The sequence below is a fragment of the Tetrao urogallus genome, assembly GCF_951394365.1.
Source record: "Tetrao urogallus genome assembly, chromosome: 1".
NCBI classification, from domain to species: Eukaryota; Metazoa; Chordata; class Aves; order Galliformes; family Phasianidae; genus Tetrao; species Tetrao urogallus.
Genome location: NC_136813.1, coordinates 181,634,738 through 181,655,919, shown reverse-complemented (window position 1 = coordinate 181,655,919; position 21,182 = coordinate 181,634,738). Strand labels below are relative to the sequence as shown.

At 42.8% G+C, this 21,182-nt stretch overlaps 1 protein-coding gene across 1 annotated transcript in view; it reads right to left on the bottom strand.

Moving 5' to 3' along the window:
* Positions 1–21,182, bottom strand: part of PTPN12 (protein tyrosine phosphatase non-receptor type 12) — a gene marked incomplete at both ends in the record, with an annotated part of 68,905 nt that overhangs the window by 36,534 nt on the left and 11,189 nt on the right. Inside the window, one exon of the mRNA XM_079547345.1 lies at positions 1,080–1,188. Within this exon, the coding sequence (XP_079403471.1) occupies positions 1,080–1,188 (109 nt within the window). The remainder of the gene's footprint in view (positions 1–1,079; positions 1,189–21,182) is intronic.

The window sequence follows — 21,182 nt, the reverse complement described above, 5'->3', positions numbered from 1 at the left end:
TAAAACAAAGCCCAATAACATCTCACTGTTTTGCTGCTTTTGAGTTCAGTGCCGTGCATGTCCTGCCTTCTCACCACAGCAGCAGCCATTATGCCCACCTTGTTAAGCAATCTGGGGCCTGTGGCTCTGCGCCTAAGCTGACTGCTGGAAGCATAGCTCCAAGCTCTGGAAAGGGGTAAAAACTCCATCTCTAGAGAAACAAAACCCACAGATACACCACAGTCTGAAACGCAGAGTTTATTACCAGACTATATCTTGAAGCCGAAAGCTAATGATGCCTACGAACATTTTCAGCTTCAAATGGATTATAAGCCTTCAAACACTTCTGAGAGAGCTAAGTGGAACAGACTTGTCGTTAATCTTCTCAGATATGAAAAATGGCACTTGTCAGAAGGCCAGCCTTTAATCTTGCTGACAGTTACTCATATTGAGAGCACAGCAAGAACTGCTGAGATGTGTGGCATCATGAGATGCACAAAGTGAACTTGCAACACACAATCCTGTCACAAGATCTGTTATAACTGGATACTTGGTTTTAGAATTTAGAATTCTGCTCTGAGTCACATTTTGTGTGCTTGAACACGAAACCATTCTACTTGGGCCACAGCAAAATACAAACAGAAGATACTCAACATTGATAGCTCTCAGACATGGCTTGCAGAGTATGAACCAGCAAGAAAAGATCGATTCTACCTCAAACCACAAACATGGGCTTCCTTAAAATCTCAGTGAGATCTTACACTGACGTTCATTTTCCATCATGAAAATGAAAAAGATACATACAGTTAAGGACCCAGTAAGGTCCTAGATTATTCTGAGTTAAAATGAAAGCCTCAGCTTGATACGGCCTGAGACCCAGCGAATATTGTGTATTTGGGTGATAACTCCCCCAGCAAAATACATAAATCTCCACTTTGCCTGCCAAGTTAAAAATAAAAACTCCAAGAAAATGATCTTTCAAAGCATCTCTAATTTTGTTTGTTGTTGTTAACTAAATAACGAAATTTAGAGTACATTAAGAGTACTTTATCCTCTATTATCTTTCCTCTATCCTCTATTAACAAACAAATAAGACTTACATGGTAATATATCCTTGTATCTGTTCTTCTTCACATTTTCTTCCTTTTCACCAGTGGCTGTTGGATAGATCTTCTCTGTTCTGTATTTTGTGGATAATCTTCTTAATCTCTGAAATAAAACGTTTATGTTATCTTTTCAAGCCTTAAGGCAATAGAGACATGGTTAGGTATCAGCTTCATTGATGTATATGGATAAACAGATCACTCAAAAAAACTTCCCTTACATCTTTACAGTTTTCACCAGTTTTTTGTTGTTGTTGTTGTTGTTGTTTTTAAGCCTGATTACCCGGTAGGTACTTTTTGCTCAACAGCAGTTTACAACCAACTTGCAAAGACTCTATACAGAACTCTGAATAAGCTGCTAGACTGTGGTCACACAGCTGCATTTTAATGAGAACACACACTGCCATGTTAGGGAATAAGGAGTGCATTATCAAGAATACATGTGAGAAACAAACATCTGTTATTGTCCAGGATTCCCGGAGGAACATCACAGATCATGCTGGCTTAAGAACAGCTGTTATTTTGCTTTGAGCTCACACTGACAACTGAGCAGGAAGAACCTGGCTTTGGGCAGCTACCAGCTCCCAACACTCAACTCCCACTGAGTTTCAAGCTCATCCAGATTTCTCTGGTTTTTCTTTCAAAGGCCCTGCTGCTCAGGTATACGTTGTTCTCAATGAAGTGGGTGACAGAAGGTTTGTTGAACCTTCTAACCTTCTCACTCTGCACCTATTGCAAATCTTCTAGATTTGAAATAAGCAAAGCCTCTATTAATAAAAACTCTCTCATCCCTTCCTGCAGTGCAGGAAATAAAAGCAGTACAGCTTCATTCATCCCACTCAAGTTACGTACTTGCAGCCTTAAACTGAGAAGGGAGAAAAGTACCTAATCTTATTCTGAATTGACACACAGATTTAAAAAGGAACCTCATGGCCTCAAAAAGAAAATGCTGGCTTCCAGCCAACACCAGTAGTTGCTAAACAGTCACTACTGTCACTGCCAGGGGAGCAGCACACAGAACGGGCAGCAGGAAGACAGAATTATAAAAGTCAGTATTTCCAGTGAGTTGGGTCCTGTGCGGGGACTGGGATACAGGTTGCTCATGCTTCCCCTTCATCTTTGATGCTTGAAAATCAGTCCTGAACTCACAAAACATTTATGGTTTTCTTTTAGGCTGTGGAATTGTGGAAGGCTGGTTGTTAATCAGAAATGCACATTGTGTTTGTCACAGATTGCACAACAACATGCAGACAGGACTCTTGAACCAGTTGGAAAGGCACTTTTCTTCCTGAATTCTTCTAAGACTACAAAAACACTTGGAAGAATCACTGCAATCAGCCTAACCAAAAAGGAAAAATGAGTTGGTAATTCAACTCCCTTCAATAACTCCTCCAGAAAAAAACAGAAAGGAATAGAAAGAAATTTAGTATTTCTGCTACTTACAGAAAAATCCTTCCATGAAATTTGGACACAGTGAAAAACATGTAAATGATGGACAGAAACTGCATGGATTCTCCCAGTACGCACGCAAGTCCATAAAGTAGTGTTTACAGAGCAAAAATAAAGACTGTTTAAAAAAAACATATAGAGAAGCTCTATAATTCTCTATAAAAAGAGAACTTTTATGTCAGATGAAGCCACTGAATGCCAGGACGAGTAATGGAATTAATGCATTGTTTTCTTTTGTTGTTTGTTTGTTTTTTAACACTATTCTTGTAAAACTTGCAATGTTAGGTGGAATAGAAAGTCTGACCAAATGCTGACCAAAGTGCTAAATATATTACCTGAAAAGATTATACATCAAATAGAAAGATTCGATTCCTGAGCAGACTTGTTAACAGTCCCAGGCAAGAAGATTCCACGCAGACCATGCTAACCTTTGCATCACCAAAAGCAAATTCACAACCTGTATATGTACTTCTCTGAAAGAGTGGTCAGACACTGGAATGGGCTGCCCTGGGAGGTGGTGGAGTCACTGACCCCGGAGGTGGTCAAGGAACATTTGGATTTTGTGTTGAGGGACATGGTTTAGTGAGAACTAGTGGTGACAGGTGGATGGTTGGACTGGATGATCTTGTAAGTCTTTTCAACCTTGGTGTTTCTGTGATTTTCTGTGATATAGTAAACAATTGGAGAACTCTAGTTTATGACATGGTACAGACAAAGAATACCAGGGAATGGTGAACCACAGAATCACAGAACTGTGTGGGTTGGAAGGGACCTTACAAGACCATCCACTTCCAGTCCTCTGTCATGGGTCAGGGACACCTCCATTGGATCAGACTGCCCCAAGCCCCATCCATCCCACCCGGCCTTTAACACCCCCAGGGATGGGGCACCCACAGCTTCTCTGGGCAGCCGTTCCTCACTGCCCTCTGAGTAAAACATTTCCTCTTAAAAATGCACACAGGACTCACTGCCCTATTTAACATTGCCCTTACCTTTGTCAAATTAAAACAAAAGTTGGCAGTGCTAAGACTGGACACTGAATCGGGAGTCTACAAATAGCAAATATAATTCAGCTATATCAGCCAACAATTGTAAGACTGAAAAGTAGTTTGAAAGAAGTGATGAGCCTCTAATCCAGAAAACACAAAACCCCACAAAAAGAAAGTGATTCTTCCCAAGCACAGCCACAAATATGCTCCTCATCTCAATATTTTATTTTTCATCTCCTCTTATTTTTCTGGGACGAGTGCTTTGATTGCGCTTAGAAAAAGTAACAGAGTAAAGTCTAGAGGGAAAAGAAACCTCTAAACACCATGAATAGAAGCAGAAGTTGTTTTCTGTGAAAAAAGACACCTGAGGAAGTGGTACAGGAGAAATAGCAGGTATCAAAAAGCTATGCCTATTTTAAAGGTGGGCAAGAAAAAAAACAAAACTGTATAGGGTATAGTATGGATCTACTGCAAGGTGAAAACACCAGAAATGGCCCAGTACCAACTTGCATTCTCTGGAGACCAATGAGATAATTCATCATATCCTTTTCCCTTACAAAATCTGCAAAATAGAGTGGAAAGCAGGACTAGCACAGGCCAGCTCTGAGGCAAAAACCAGGAAAGAAATGTGGCAGAATACACATCTCTGTTCCTAAATTACTTTTGGATTCATTCTTGTCACGCATATTTGTCCGCTGCTTTGTGATATGGGTAATAGCAGGTAAGTAAGCACAGCCATGAGAGCAACCAAAAAAGAATAAGTATCTTTATACTTCTTTAGCGTAGTATTCTGAGCTACACAGAATAGTACCTACTTTATGCTTCTGAAGGGAATGTCTTCACTTAAAAGTAAGGAAAGAATTCTGAAAACTGAGCCTTGAATCACCAGGAGGAATGCTGGACCACAGGAGCAGAATTCACACTGCATGCAAAAGGAGGCTTCTGCACAAAGGCACTGTAGTGTGCACACAGCCTGCTTCAGGGTGCAAGAGATGCAGTGCTTCCTAGGCTACAGCCTGGAGTGACCAGAGCAAGGAGAATGTGCTCAGTGATAGAACGGGCTAATGGCAGGGCAGAGAGAGAAAGAATTTTGTTCAGACTACGTTAAATCAATGAAAGATATCCAGTGAGATCTGTCACGGTCTACTTTCATGCTAATTCATCATACAGAGCTGTCTGCAATACAAAGCAACGCTCACTTGGGCTAAATAAGGCAGTGGAACTGCCAGGAGACGCACAGCCACACACAGGGACACAGACCAGCCCCACACCCCTTCCACACTCACCACAACAGCTATTCCAGGACCTCACAAACCTTCATTCGCATCTTCCTTTAAGAATAAAGTTGACAAAAAGTAACCAAATATTTGTGACAAAGAACTATATTCACAAGGCCTTAACTTTCATTCTCATTAAAAATACTCGAGTTTAATTCTGCTTGCTCACTGTGCTGTGGTTACTGGGATGGTGACAAACACCCCGTGAGAGCTGGGGTGAGTCCTTTGAACAAGGTGGGTTTCAGAAGCCTAATTCCAACTTCCACTGTGGTTTCATATTCTGTAATATGATTGAAGTTCTGCTTCAGTGTTTTTAGCAAGACAAACCAACTCTTGAAATCCAACACATGGAATCCTACTGCATGAAAAAGAACTGCGTCCAGTCAGTTTAAAAAACATTTCTGACTTTCACAGTCAACACTGTGTGTCTATTTCACACTTCAGAAAGCGTGACATGAAAAACTGAACATGAGCCAGCAGTGTGCTGCAGCTCGCAAGGCCAATGGTGTCCTGGGCTCCATTAGAAGAGGGGTGGCCAGCAGGGACAGGGAGGTGATTGTCCCTCTCTACTCCGCTCTTGTGAGGCCCCATCTGGAGTACTGCATCCAGGTCTGGAGTCCCCAGCATAAGAAAGACAAGGAGCTGCTGGAGAGGGTCCGGAGGACAGCCACAAGCATGATCAGAGGGCTAGAGCACTTCCCTACAAAGTCAAGCTTGTTTAGCCTGAAGAAGGCTGGGTGTGAGGAGACTTCATTGCAGCCTTCCTGTATTTAAAAGGGGATTATAAAAAGGAGGGGAATAAACTTTTTACTCAGGTAATAGGACAGGGGGCATGGCTTTAAGCTCAAGGAGAAAAGGTTTAGAATGGACGTCAGGGGGAAGTTCTTCACAGAGAGAGTGGTGAGATGCTGGCACAGGCTGCCCAGAGAGGCTGTGGATGCTCCATCCCTGGAGGTGTTCAAGGATGTGTTGGACGGGCTCTGGGAAGCCTAGTCTAGTACCAGATTGGACATTGGTGGCCCTGCCTGTGGCAGAGGGTTGGAACTTGTTGATCCTTGGGTCCCTTCCAAACCAAGCCATTCTATGATTCTGTTAAGACATACAGCTTAATTCTAGAAAAATGCTGTTTGTGGAAAATATTTATACTCACTTTGAAAGCTTGAACCTTATTTAAGTTATCTAAGCTCTTGTGCCTCTTTCTTGGGATCCTCCATAAGGGACACGTGAAAAATATTCACCAGGAATTTGCTTATTCAAAACCCTCTGCAACTCACAGAATCACAGAATCACAGAATCACCCGGGTTGGAAGGGACCTCAAGGATCATGTAGTTCCAACCCCCCTGCCTAGCAGGGCCACCAAACATACACATTTAGATCAGGTTGCCCAGGACCCCGTCCAACCTGGCCTTGAACACGTCCAAGGACGGGGCATCCACAACCTCCCTGGGCAGCCCGTTCCAGGGCCTAACCACTCTCCTTGTAAAGAACTTCCCCCTCACGTCCAACCTAAATCTTCCCTCCTCCAACTTGGATCCATTTCCCCTAGTCCTGCTATTGTCAGCCCTTTTGAAGAGTTTACTCCCGTCCCGGGTGTAGGTTCCCTTCAGGTATTGATAGGCTGCAATGAGGTCGCCCCGCAGCCTTCTCTTCTCCAGGCTGAACAAGCCCAACTCCCTCAGCCTGTCCTCATAGGGGAGGTGCTCCAGCCCCCTGATCATCTTAGTCGCCCTCCTCTGGACCCTTTCCAAAATCTCCATGTCTTTCTTGTACTGAGGGCTCCACACCTGGACACAGTACTCCAGATGGGGCCTCACAAGAGCCGAGTAGAGAGGGACAATCACCTCCCTGTCCCTGCTGACCACCCCCTCCTGATGGAGCCCAGGATCCCATTTGCCTTTCGAGCTGCCAGAGCGCACTGCTGGCTCATGTTAAGTCTCTCGTCCATCAGGATCTCCAGGTCCTTCTCTGCTGAGCTCCTAAGACTTACTCTCCTAAGACTTACTTTCCAAAACCTCAGCATAAAAGGCAGATTGAAGCAAGCGTTGCTGTTCTGACTGTACCTAAGGAACAGCACATAACAGCATTAAACTCAGCTGCTGGAGTGCTCCAAGGCTTCCACAACCCATTTGCCACATGATAACAGGCAACAGCCACAGGCTTCATAGGTTCCGTGTGGACAGCTGTGGCAGCAGGGTTGGGAGACAGCACTGATCACACAAGAATGTACTTTGCTTCTCAAAATTTACTACAGTGTATCAAATACTCAAAAAATCTGAACACTAAAGGAAATCTTCTATAATAATTCTTTTAATAGTCGAAGCATAAAACAACACCAGGAAAAACTTGAAAAGAAATGATGTATTAATGCACTCATTTCCTAAGACAGCTCTTTCCAGCATAAGCTTAACATTTCTTTGTGCTTACTGGCATGCAGGGGAATAAAAACACGTGTGTGATGTTCAGCTGTGCTCTCCTCCCAGTAATTTAATACACTTTACTAAGGCAGAATTCCCAGTCCTCTTTTGCAGAGAGGAAAGTATACCTGTAAGGAACCCTCCTAAAACCATCTTGGTTCTGCAAGTATTCCAGCCTACAGTCCTTCCAAATCTAACTGATGTTTCCCCACATCATTTTCTGATCACCCAGAGCTCTGGGAAACACCAGGGCAGGATGATGTGAATGAGCTCAGCTGTAGCATGGATTCTCCGAGGAGCCATGGGTACCTCTGCAGCTCCGGGCTCCACAGGAAGGAACACATGCAGAGACCTGGTTGCCTTTTATCACTGCCAGCACAGGAAGCACGGGGCATTTCTGGGATTATGCCTTTTCCCACTGAGCCTTGGGAGCATTTGAAAAACAGCCCATGCCTGTGGCAAATGTCAGTCTTTTCCCAGTTATTCCTGTCAGCTTGCAATGAACTATTTTTAAGAATTTCTAGACTTCGTGCTGCAAGGAAAAAGCTTTCCCAAACACTAAGTATAAACAATGACAGGAAAATGATCCAATTCTATTAAAAAAGCTTCACTGCATCTCAACACTTCCGCATGGCTTTGGCTGTAAGAAACAGTTCAGACTGAACCCATTTCTCTGAAACAAAGCCCTGAAATAGGACTGCGTTGTGGTTTCAGCCAGCTAAGACAGATTGCAAGCTGAACTGATCGGAAGAACCCAACTTCTGAGGCAGCCCGTACTACCTCAGCACTCCCTTCTGGCAAAACCCACTGACACTCGACCTCTGGGCACTCCTCCAGAGGACTGCTGAAGTGATTAATAGGCAGGAGTGATGTAGAGATTCCACTGAGAGTTCCATCTTCTGTATTTCACTGCAGGAAGACAGCTCATTTGAAAACCTCCACTGTGTTCAAGGAAACTTGTGTGAACCCTATAAAAGAGAAGTCCCTCTACAATTAGGTAGCAAACTGGGATCCACACTGTTCCAGTATTAGGTGGCATATTGCATTGTGTTATCTGAACTTGGCCGGCTGTTTTCTCAGAGAGTTCACCTATTGCAGCATTTAGAGATTTAAATTCAGTAAAGAAGCATTAGTCAAGGCAGACAGCACACACAAGGAAACCCCCTGCTTAAAGGAGATAAAGCAAAACACTCAACTACCAAAACTTCACTATCCTGTATTAAGTTACTAACATATGACTTCAGATGTTTCTAGAAGCTCCACAGCATTTTAATTCACACATTCAAATTGAAGTTGTAATTTTTCTATCCCTGAATGGAGCAGTTGCGTTAGCATGATCTATTGCTACAAATGCATCAAGTGAAAATGTGCAGGACAACACAGCTGGCAGAACACCAGCAATCACAGTGAGTGATGAACTGGCCAAGGAGTTAGCCTAGGATGCATTATAAAAGCATGGCCAGCAAGGAGCAATGGCCTGGAACTGGAACATAGTAAGTTCCATACAAACATGCAGAAGAACTTCCTTACGATAAAGATGATGGAGCACTGGAGGAGGCTGCCCAGAAAGGTTGTGGAGACTCTTTCTATGAAGATATTCAAGACCCAGCTGGATGTCTAACTCTGCTACCTATTGTAGGGAACCTGCTTTAGCAGGGGGTTGGACTCAATCATCTCATGAGGTCCCTTCCAACCCCTGTAATTCTGTGATTTCATTAATGTGAACATCTCCATTAATGTGAAAATATGTCATGAGGAAGCAGTCTGACTTTTGGTTTGAAGTCTAGGAAACACGTCTCAGTGCAAAAACAGAAAAGGCATTTATAATTAGCACATCCCACAAATAACATGCTGTTTAACAGTACGAAAGGAGCTCAGCAATAATTCCTAACAGAAATAATTCCTAACGGAAGTAACCTCACGTTTGTCCAACAGGCCACAACATTTTCAGTTCTTGAAAACAAACACAAACAGAATAAGGAAACAAAACACGAAGACACCAGGAAACAGAACTCATACCCCGAGAACCCTCCTGCTTAGGAGCATAACTTCCAGGTGACTGGATTTGCTGCTATCCTCTTACTCATTTAGCATTTAGGTTCCAGTATTTTTGTGCGTGCACTGACAGAATAAGTGTATTAAAAATTCTCATCTAACCTTGAATTTCTTCTCAAGTCTTCTTTCGAACGCATGCAGCTTTTATCCATCTTACCTTGCTGTGTGATTGCAAAGGTAACGTTCCTACAGAAAGCTACAGTGAACAATTTGTAAGAACATTTTTACAGCACTCCAGTTAATTGTTACAGTAGGATCAATCAGCAGGGCTGCAAAAAGAGCCAAGGGCTTCTTAGTGAAAAAAACAGCTATTAAATACAGTTCAAAACTGAGCTAACTGTAACATACAACATATGCCAATCTTCTCACCAATTCCTTTTTCACAAGCAGTTCAGCTTTCAAGTCAAGACAGTAAGGGCTTGAGTTGTCCTCCATACAACCTTCTGCAAGCTTTCAAAAGAACTAATATTCATGTTAATGCAAACAAATGACGACAACTTCTTTTGTGAGAACTCTTAAAACTTGCCGCGTAGCTATGCATGTCAACCTACCAAATACAACGCATATCTTGCACTAAAGAAGAAAAAAAAGTTTTCCCACCTCCAAACCTTTTTTGCAACCTTTTCTTCAGGAGACTATAGATGCCAACTCTATCAGTGCTACTCAATTTTACCGCCAGCATTCCAATAGTTCAGCTGATTTGTTCAAGAAACTGACAGACATTTAAGTCTCATTTCAGTTGAATCTGCATTCAGTTCTGACTAGGAATTTAAGGTCTTATCATAAGATGCCTGTAAATAGCTGGCACAAAGAATTGGCTGACTGCTCGGTTCTCATTACATGCATACTTCCTTAGCAGCAGGAAGCCCTGTACCACAGCACAACAAGGGTACAAAGAGGAATAACCCTCCCACCTTCAGCAGCTTCCTGCAGAAAAGGTTCAGGCACACTAGGGGTGGGAGGAGGAGGACAGGCTGCTTTATTGTAGCTGTTCTGCAAGATGTCATCTGCATGTGCACTCAGCACAGGCATTTACAGAGCCCACAGAACCACTGCTGGATTCAGCAGCACAACCACAGGTCAGCTGGGAATGTACCCAAAACCCTGAATCATGATGCAAGCATCTTGCTGAACGGCATCCAGAACCAAGAGGAAGACTGCTCAGTCTTGTTACGTCCCAATGATTTCAGCTGCTCATACGGCATAACCACAAGTAGTTTCACTGATGTTAGGCAGAGATGTACCCATATATACAGACGTACACAGCAGTTTGAACAGTATCCTCATCTCAGTCACCAACAGCAAGGAGAAAAACCTGCAGCACCAGAGAGGAGGTCTGCTGAGAAGCTGGGCCCAAAGCAACTCAGAGAAGTAGGATGAGCTTTCCACTCCATTCCACCAGAGCTGGAGCATTTTTGCTCATTTCTAAACTCCAAACTGATTACAGACAGAGGTAAGAATTGTCTTCAAAGACTCCCTTTCTTCTTCCCTCAGCCAGGAGAGGAAAGCACAGCACAGACCATCACCCAGACAGACCTAGCTCTGAAGTCAAATGCTGACAGTCCCGAATGTGATGCTGACACTGTCAGTATCATACCTGAATTGAGTCACCACTTGAGTGACACTAATTGGAGCGGGCCCTTCAGCAGAAACAGAAATCAAAGCAGAAACTTGTCCTACCTACCTCTCCTACAGCTCACTTAAAGTTTGATGGGGAAGTCAAAACCTGAGGGGTATGATGGAATAAAAACAGATGCCAGTGTAGCAGCATTACCACAAACAAGCCATGGAAGCACAGAAGGAAGTGCCTAAGCATGACTTGAGATTTTCTCCTCAGAGAACACCCCACAGGCAAGAGGTTTCACTCCAGCTCAGTCAGGCAACTGAAATCAACCCAAGCTTCAGAGCTGTACGAGGGGCAGAGCCAGTGACCATTGGCAGCAACTCCACAGCTCCTTCATTTCAGAGCTTCTGCCTTACTGCACATTACACCCCCAACCAGCAAAAAGCATGCTGAAAGCAGGAGCTGAAACAGACAATACAGATACTGTACAGCCCAGACAAATTAGAAACGTTAGGAACTAAGTAAATATCACCTAAGCCCCCTTCTTTGAAAAACATTTAGTTCGTCAACTTTTTCAGGGAGAATTAACATGGTTAAACAATCTGTTGCTGTTAAAACTTCTTCCCAACATCCTTCACCACTCCCTTGCTGTTGGCTTCACTGTATGCAGAATGAGGCATCAAATTCCAAAGATCATCAGTCAAATATTTGGACAGGGTTCACATAATAGTCAGACTCCAACTGCACACTGCCTTTACCACACTGCTGAGCTGTATTACGTCCTGTCCCCGCTTGCCCCCGCAGCAAAGTCAGCTGTGGCTGCTATGGCTCTTATCAGTTACTTCTTGCCCATGGAGCTGAAACACAGGCACTGCCCAGCAAGGCTCACAGAGAACTACTTGATGCTGAAAAGCAGGAGCCTAACAAATCCTCTAATAAAAAGCATAGCTGTGTATGTTCAAGAAGCATTGCAACTAAAATCCAGCTTGGAGGCCAAATTACCTTCCTGAAACATCTGTGGAACTCAAACTTGCTACTCCTTTCATTTATGTGACTTTCTTTAGTAACTGTGACTCAACTTCAATCACAGTTGAATTATTATGTGATGACATGAGCTCAGTGTGAAACATGCTGACGTTGGATATGTGAGCAATAAAAGGGCATTGGTTTCCTCTCTCACCAGAAGTCTAACAATAAATTTCTCTTTTTCCCAGAAGCAGGCGTGAACTTATATAGAAATACACTATGTGCAGAGACTTTTGGAAGTGTAGAACCCCTATTATTCAGCAGGCAAGATGAGGATACCCTTCACTAGTTATGTTAGTTTGTAATTGGCAAATACAGCAGCCACAAGGTTTTAAGGAGTGCTCCCATTAAAAAAAAGTCATTACGTTTCCAGACTTAAGCACAAAACCACCCTTCTGATATCAGTACATCCATGCAGTAACATATATACTACAGTTGAGTTTATTTAAGTATGTAGTTGACATGAAAAGCAAAAAAAAAAAAAAAAAAAAAAAAGAAGATGGAGGGAGAAATAAAGGTAGCAAGTAGAAAATACATTTCTATTAACTGCAGAAAACACGCTTAGAACTATTTTCACTCCTTCTTCAAGGCTGTGTCTGGAAGCCAAGGAATGTGCTAGTTATAAAGAGGCTATTTATGATGGAGTTCAATAGCATTTTAAGAGCCAGAAAGAAGTAGTCTCATGAAAGATACAAACTTGTACTAAGACTTCAACTGCAATACCCTAGCAATCACCACCAGGATACTTATAAATAGGCAAAGAAACTTTGCAATGCTAGTTGTGGATATCTGTTCCACCTGTCTATTTCTGGTTAAGAAATGCATCCCTGTTTGAAAGAGCTCACCTTTCCATCAGACTATGCAGAAAGAACAGGGAATGTAGGAGCCAACACCATTCTCAGAGCAGAAAGCCATAAAGAAACTACTCAGACAAAAGCAGGCATCCACAACCTCTCTGGGCAGCCTGTTCCAGCACCTCACCACTCTCCGTAAAGAATTTCCCCCTGACATCCAATCTAAATCTTCCCTCCCTCAACTTCAAACCATTTCCCCTTATCCTGCTGTTATCTACCCTTTCAAAGTGTTGATTCCCATCCTGTTTATAGGCTCCCTTTAGGTACTGAAAGGCTGCAATGAGGTCACCCCGCAGCCTTTTCTCCAGGCTGAACAAGCCCAGCTCCCTCAGCCCGTCTTTGTAGGGAAAGTGCTCCAGCCCTCTGAGGGTCTTCATGGCTCTCCTCTGGACCCTCTCCAGCAGCTCCCTGTCTTGTGTTGGGGGCTGCAGACCTGGATGCAGTACTCCAGATGGGGCCTCACAAGAGCAGAGTAGAGACGGACAATCACCTCCCTGCCCCTGCTGGCCACCCCTCTTCTGATGGAGCCCAGGATTAATTAATTAATTAACGGGATATCTCAGAAATTCTTCTATGTTGCAGACCTCATGAGGCATACACTCAATTGCAAAGAAATCTACAAAGCCTCCCTCCATGCCCATACTCTGCAGGCAGCCTCTCGATCTGCTCCTTTGTCAAACACTGCCCTTCTACAGCACCAAATTTCAAAAAGCATAAAGCTACTCAAGGCAACAAGTAAAATAAATCTGGTTCAGGCAAGCACCTTGTCAGTCAAGGTGCTGATCATGTTTTTCAAGTAAACCTCAATTGTTATTGCTTTCCAGAGCTGCATGTTTACAATCCAGAAGGTAGAACAAGACTGCTTGTTTGGTAAACAACAGCCAAAGCCTCTATTTGGGATACAAACAACTTTATTCAACACACCCAGTTCTGGATGACAGGTTTACTTCCAGGAATTTCAGAAATGTACAGGAATACTTTCAGATCTAACCTCAAGATTCTTATCTGCAATTCTCATCTCTGGAGTAAGTGACATAGCAAGAAGAGCCCATTTCCTTTCTTGGGAAAGGAAGCTGTTCTCATCCGAGCCCTGAAGAAGTGTTTGACTCAGTGCCAATTGCAAAGAGCGTGTGAATTTTCATAAGAATTCAGGCCAGACCGGGGTTTTTAAGAGAAACAGTGGAAAAAAAATCCCAAACAAACCATTTGATGGAAAGGATTTCACCAGTAGAGTTTCTTAACAATAAAAAACCGTCACAAAAACACAACAACACACACAGCTCTGTGTTAGTCCTGTCAGACATATTCATTAATGACTTATCACTAAAAGCAGATTATGCTAATAGACTTCCTGATGACAAAGCTAGAAAGCAATCAATAAAGCAGATGAAAATATTACAAGAAGCAATGACTATTGAGACAATAGAAAGTACACTAAGGTTTGAAGGCACTGATCACTAACAGTGATGGTGGCCGTGTGACTAAGAACCAAATGAGCTGAGTGACAGTTTGTAACTGCTTTAGCTGTCACACAAAGAAATGGGACACGGGACATCCAGCGATGAACGAGCTATGGCAGTAACCAAAGAACGTAAGCAATTAATAAAACAACCTTAGCACTCATCAGCACAAAATGTAACATTTTCTCAGGAAGAGGAAGCAGCATTTTCATTTTTAGATACCGTCATCAATTCATTTCAGTCTAACGCTCCCATTTTAAGCACTGCCAGTCTACTATGTTTTCTCTGACAATTCTTTTCGATTTTAGATACCTTGGAACTGCCTCATTTTAACCTCATTTAGAAAGTGGCTGCAGGGTAAACAAGCCTCCCAACAGTATGTTACTGCTTAACAAGTGCTTGTGGAGAATGACTTTAACCCTCAGAGATGAAACAGTAACCCACAGCAGGAATGCTAGGTGCTCACAGACAACGGCTCAATAGCAGCACCCTTAAGGTATCATACCTGGCCATTCAATTATTCATTTTCTAGCAGTGTTTATTTTCTTCGTTAAAGAAGTAGGATCTCATTAATTCACCTGAAATTTCTGTTTTTATCTTTAAGCAATATTAACGTTAAAATAAAAGCTACATGCTGCCCTCTGCTTAGAAACATTTCAAGAGAAATTGTGCTTTTGCTAAAACTTGTCCTGCCAACCAGATCCCAGCTGAGCCACCAGATGTGTGGGACAAGCTGCAGAAAACATTCCTGCGCGTCATCGGGCTTTGAGCTTCATCAAAAGGAGAGGCCCAGACCTGAAGGCAGCTTAGAGGAGCTCTTTGTCTCAGAGGTGCAAACTGCCCCATCCGCCTCTTCTCTCGCAGAGCAGGGAGCAGCTGCTCCTCATAGGCTGGGAGGGCCACTGAGGAAAGCAGTATCTTAAATCATTGTATTGCAAACATCTGAGGCTCACATGCACTCAACAGGACTGAACAAAACGCTCCCAACAAGCAACAACTGGTTTGACAATGCAACCCTTAAATCGCAAACTCCAAGAGAAGTTACTTGACATTGGCCAGGTTGCTTTCTCGATTGTTTTGGGTTGTTTTTTTTCTTCCCCTTTGAGAAAAATCCTAAGGATCTGAACAAATTTCGGCAAGAGCCTCACAGACTAGAGATAGCCATAGAACAGCGGTTTGCTTGCAGAGTGCATATGGAACCCATCCACTAGATGTCAGTGTCCTCTTGGGCAGAGGAAACACTGGAAGCCAACGAAAAGAAGGCGACCTACAGTTCCTGCTCATCAGCTCAATTGTTAAGAGGAAATCCTTACAAAGCATCCCCTACGGTGACCTTTGCCCCCACTGAAGCAGCAGCAGCAAAAGTAATATTTGTGGCTGTCACACAGAACAATAACACAGCCCTGGTCCCAAGGTTCAGCCAAAAAAGCACTTACTCCTATGAATCAGTTTTGTTCCATCAACTCAATCAGATTATTGAAATAGTACACACTGAAACTGAACCATTTACTGAGAACTGTCTCTGCAGAGCTCCTTGCTGCAAAACCTAAGTCTCAAAACCATCAAGACAGACTCAAAATCGTTACTTTCCAAAGGACGTATCTGTGGAGGGCCACAAAGAACAAATGGGGGCCTGGGGCATCTCTCTTATGGGGAAAGGCTGAGAGACCTGGGGCTGTTCAGCCTGGAGAAGAGAAGGCTGGGGGTGGAGACAGATCTCATCAATGCTTACAAATAGCTAACGGGCAGGAGGCAAGTGGATGAGGCCAGGCTCTTTTCAGTGATGTGCATTAACAGAACAAGATGCAATGGGCAAAAACTGCAACTCAGTAAGTTCCACACAAATGTAATGAAAAAACTCCTGACTGTGAGGGTGCCAGAGCACTGAAATACATGACCAGAGAGGTTGTGGAGTCTTCTTCCATGGAGATATTTGAGACCTACTTAGACATTTTCCTGTGTGATCTACTGTCTCAGGAACCTGCTTTAGCACAGGTTGGACTAGATAACTCCAGTGGTCCCCTTCAACCCCTAGGATTATGAGGAGAGTTTGAAGATCATGAGCTGCTTCAGAGAACACAATGGAGGAAACGTACATATCAAAAGATATGAAGGCACTCAGAATTGGCGATAGAAAGGCTGCACTTCTGCTTCCCAGTTCTTAACAAAAAAAAAAAAAAAAAGCAACCGAAGTTCACGAAAGCTAAACCAACACACAGAACACTTTTGGACCAAAAAAAAAAAAAAAAGAGAAAGAAAAGAATAGTACTTCTCTAAGCCTAAATGAAGCCAGGCCTAAAGGCTTAGGCTCAGAAACAATAGATTAAATGCTTATAGCAGAGTGAAATTCTCTGTAATAGACATAGAAACACCACACCTACAGAGGGAGAGAGCAGAAGTCAAAGTTCAGACACATGTGCCTGCTGCAGGAAGAAAGGGTGGGTGAGTGCTTCTATGAGTTTGAACTAAACCTAGATACTCATAAAAACTGTATGTGTGAGCCTAGGAGAACACCAGTATAAAAGGAATCTTCTACTCTGGATTGATTGGGAAACTAATGGCAACAGGGGAACTGACAAGGGACTGACAGGCCAAAGGGGAAGCAGTTTCAGTACAAAAGCAGAGGCAAGCAAGGTTGGTTAAGGTCTGAAGGGAAGTCAAGCTGAGATTCTGTAACATACATGAGCACAGCTGGGACTGCATAAGATCTCCGTTATTAAGGAACCAATCACAACACTGACAGCAAGCACAAGAAACGTGGTAGTTCTCATGAAGGAGACAGGGAAGGCTATGAAGCTTAGAAAACAAGAAATTCATTTTAGAACCATAACAAGTGCCAAATTAGAAAGTACCCAGTGAGTCACAAAATACAGATTTCTCTCTTTTTAAAGGAATCACAGCAGTTTCCCAGACACACCTCTCACTCAGTCTCCCAGCAGGAAAGCCATCCGGGTCTGGGCTCGAGCAGGTGCAGCACCTGGCTGAAGTCACAGCCAGAAGAACCACTGGCACTGATATGTCCTTGCCAGACAGGCAAAGCACATTCACCACAACTTTTTCCTTTAAAATGGGAACTAAAAAAAAAAATAAAAAAGAGGAAGTAGAACAAAAAGAAATTACACAGCAGTAAAAGAGTAAAGCATTTATAAGTAAGGCAAGGATGGGCTGTGAAGCAGTATCAGTGCAGGAACTCAACGTGCCCTGAGAGAAATGGGGAGGATGATTTTTTTCCTTTTTGTCTCTCTCATTATCCATTAGTCAGAATAAAGAAATAAGGCATTAGGTTGGAACATATTAGGACATTTTTTAATATTCTGAAAGAAACCCTATAATACCTTAAGGTCCTAAAATTCATCTAAATCATCTTTCTCCCTCCCCAGTTAAGAACACATCTGCTGCATTATGCGACATTGTGCTTTCCTGGCTGCTTTATACCATCTCCTCCATGTTCCTGCTCTGTCCCAAGTATCATGGCTGCCATCAGGACAGTCTTCAGATCACTTCAGCTGTTCGTTCCTTCATGTTTTTAAGAAACCGCATCTCCTACCAACTCACATTTGCCTGAGCAAGTCTTCAATAGTTTTATCTCTTGGCTCATCGGCTGAGAGTACAAAGAAACCTCTCAACTGTGCTCAGTAAGGAAATAATGTCAGGCTTTTCTACCCTTGTGCACATATATACAATGAGAACACTCTGCTTGCTGTTCTGTCTTTGTCCAAAGTTAATTATTTTGATAATTTAAATGAACAAGTGGCCCACTAAAGCAATAACAGCAATAAGGAGAGCATCCCAACCAAGTCCCAAGTCCAACAACATTTCCTACAAGTTTTATTTATGCTGTATCTGCATCTATTTCCTTTCTGGTTTAATAATTAGTAAGTTAGAATTAATAATTCTGTATTAAGTATTTAGACACTATGAAAACCCTGTGAATCACAAACACTAATGGATTAACGGGATTTGATACAACTCTTCAGTTTCTTTAGACATTATCAAAAATATAAGATTGCAAAAGCAGATTCTAGGCCTTTACATTTCATAGGCAAATTACAGCTACAAACACCTGAAAGAAAGTAAATATTTTGTGTTCAATTCTTATGGCTCAGTTCAGACTTAGGCCAAGTTTCATCTGGCTACAGCTGGAAGTGCCCAGTGTGCACTCATCTGCCGTTCTCCATGGTAGATTAGGGGAGCTAACACATGGAATCCAGGGAAGAACAGTTTTTGGTTATCGATATGATTCTAAAATGTGGACATAGGTATATTTTACTTCTGCAGTTCTGGAGGTGTTAAAGCTTGCAGTGAGCCATGCGGCTTCTTCAAGACTGCCAACCCCCTTCACAATCAATGAACTGCCATTAGAATGGAGCTCCATCCCCACCAGCTGCAGACAAAGGGCAGTCTGACTGCTTTTACTGTCTGGGAAGCAACAGTTAACACAAGGAACAACAGCTTCTTATACAGTCAATTTATTGTTTTCATATCAATCACTTCACAGTCGCCCCAGACAATTTAAATATTTTCTTAGACTTCTCTTTCAGTTCTCTTTTCTTTCATCTTCTTTTCCTAAGCCACTAATCTCCTTTATTGCAATTCCTTCCCCATATTAGACCAAAGGCTGTCCTTACAGTAACTTGTTACCGACACTGGCTGCAGCCCACAGTTGCCCATCTAAGAGCAGGAAAGTTGCTCAATACTAAATGCCTCTTCTCTGTTTACAGACACACTTCAACAAACTCTGAGACTGTGCTACAGCAGTGGTAAAATCCACATTCTCATACTGGAGAAACAGAAGATAAAGACAGAATTAGCAAGGTGACTCGGTGAGAAGCTCTGACTGCCAACAAATCAGAAGAGACACGGGGAGATTAGCATTACAAAGCTCATTGTCTGCAGAAACCAGAGCTATGCCTTACTTGATGGTAAAATCCCAGTGAGATTCCTGGCACAAACACAGCTTGTTCATTTTTGCTGCCTGTTTCACTCAGCATTACATGAAGTGCTCTTCCTGCAGCCAGAGGGATCGCAGCCCACTAACCTGTGTGCACCCTCCTGACGCCACGTCATCCCCACAGGGAACCTCCTGCTTTTGAGCATCTTCCTCCTGAAACTTCTTACTGCTTATTTCTCTTCAACTCTTTGAAAGGGTTGATAACTGCAGGACAAGGGGAAATGGTTTGAAGTTGAGGGAGGAAAGATTTAGGTTGGATGTCAGGGGGAAGTTCTTTCCAGAGAGAGTGGTGAGGTGCTGGAACAGGCTGCCCAGAGAGGTTGTGGATGCCCCAATCCTGGAGGTGTTCAAGGCCAGATTGGATGCGGCCCTGGGCAGCCTGGTCTGGTATTAAATGGGGAGGTTGGTGGCCCTGCATGTGCAGGGGGGTTGGAGATTCATGATCCCTGAGGTCTCTTCCAACCCTGGCCATTCTGTGATTCTGTGAGTCTCCATCAAAATAGTTTTTTTTACCTCTCTCAAGAAGGGGTATGGTTTATAGCATCTTACCAAGTACAGCTTTCAAAGTAGAGAATTGACACTTAACTACTTTAAGGTAATGGAAAAGCACCGGTCATGGTTCTTCAGAGTGACAAAACAAGCAGATGAAGCACAGCAAGAAAGGAAAGTTGCATTATGAAGTTACTTCCTTGGAACAGATCTGTCAAAGCTACACAGGGAAGAGGTAGATAGGAGAGAACAAAGTCTGAAATGTTAGAGTAAGGTAGGAGATAGCAGAAGTGAAGTGAGTTTAGATTTTCATGTAACATTAAAAAAGAACTGGGAAAGTGAGGCACAGTACCGAATAACTTCAATGGAACACGTACTGCTATTTACATCCACAAAAATTATTTGACTTGCTTTTCAGTGTGGAAACAGGTATGTCTTATGTCAGCAAAAAAATCAACTTCTAAAATTCTGAAGCTCTCATTGCCTACTACAACACTTCTAGCAAGGAAATAGGCCAGGAACTGTGTGCAGTTTACACTGGGGTGAGACATGTTCCTTTCCAAATATAATGGCATCCAGCACTCAATAGAAGACACTATTTTAACCAAGTAGGACACATACCCAGTTTCTCAATCTTTCTTTCCCTCAATGGACACGGCAGCATTCCAAACAAAATCAATAGCTTTAATATACCTCAATTTAATTCCAACAGTCAGTTAAGCTGAGCCTTGCAGCAACATCTGTTTTAGTTTCACTTGTAGGAACAGCAGCATTTTCCTAAAGCTTTGGCACCTTTAATCATTGCATGGTGCCTTCCCTGGAAGGCTTCCTTCCCCTCATTCTGTTCCTAGCACTGCACATCAGTATTCCAGTGAGCAACAAGAATGGCTATTAATGCTAATGAGTCCAGACAGGAATACACATTTGTCCTTAAGAGACAGTAAGGGCATGACAAGCAATAGGATGAGATGTGCAGCATTACTGCCTCCTGACTTTGAAATGCCAACTACAGACACATCTACACTACAGTCACCTGCCTTCAGTTCATTCAATCCATAATAATTTGTATGAACCTAAAGCTTGTTCTGAAGTTTCTCAACTATAGGAAGGTAAAGATGAGGACAGGCACATTGTTCACACAATTTTCCACTCCTTCCTTCCACTCAGCATTCCCAAAGAAGTAAAAAACTGATGGTTTAAAAATCAAGAAGCCATTCCAGAAATACTGTGCTAAGGATAATAGTAGTAAAGGGGAAGGGAGAAAAGAAGCATTCAGAAGCAGACTGGAAATAAAATATCCAAGATGGATCGCTGTTGATATGTGCTCAATCAAATACACATGTTGCAATTTGCATAAGATCTGAAACAAGTACTAAGCCCAGTGGAAAACTACACACTTGAGGGGGATAATTCAACTACTAGCTGACAATTGTAGAATTCCTAAAGGGTACTGTGTTTATGCAGTGCTCAGAAGAGATCCAACAAGCTCAAGACAAATCAAGAGACAGCATGAGACGAATGCAGAAGGAAGCCCACAAGTGCACGCATTTCTTCTAGCTTGCAAATGCCTG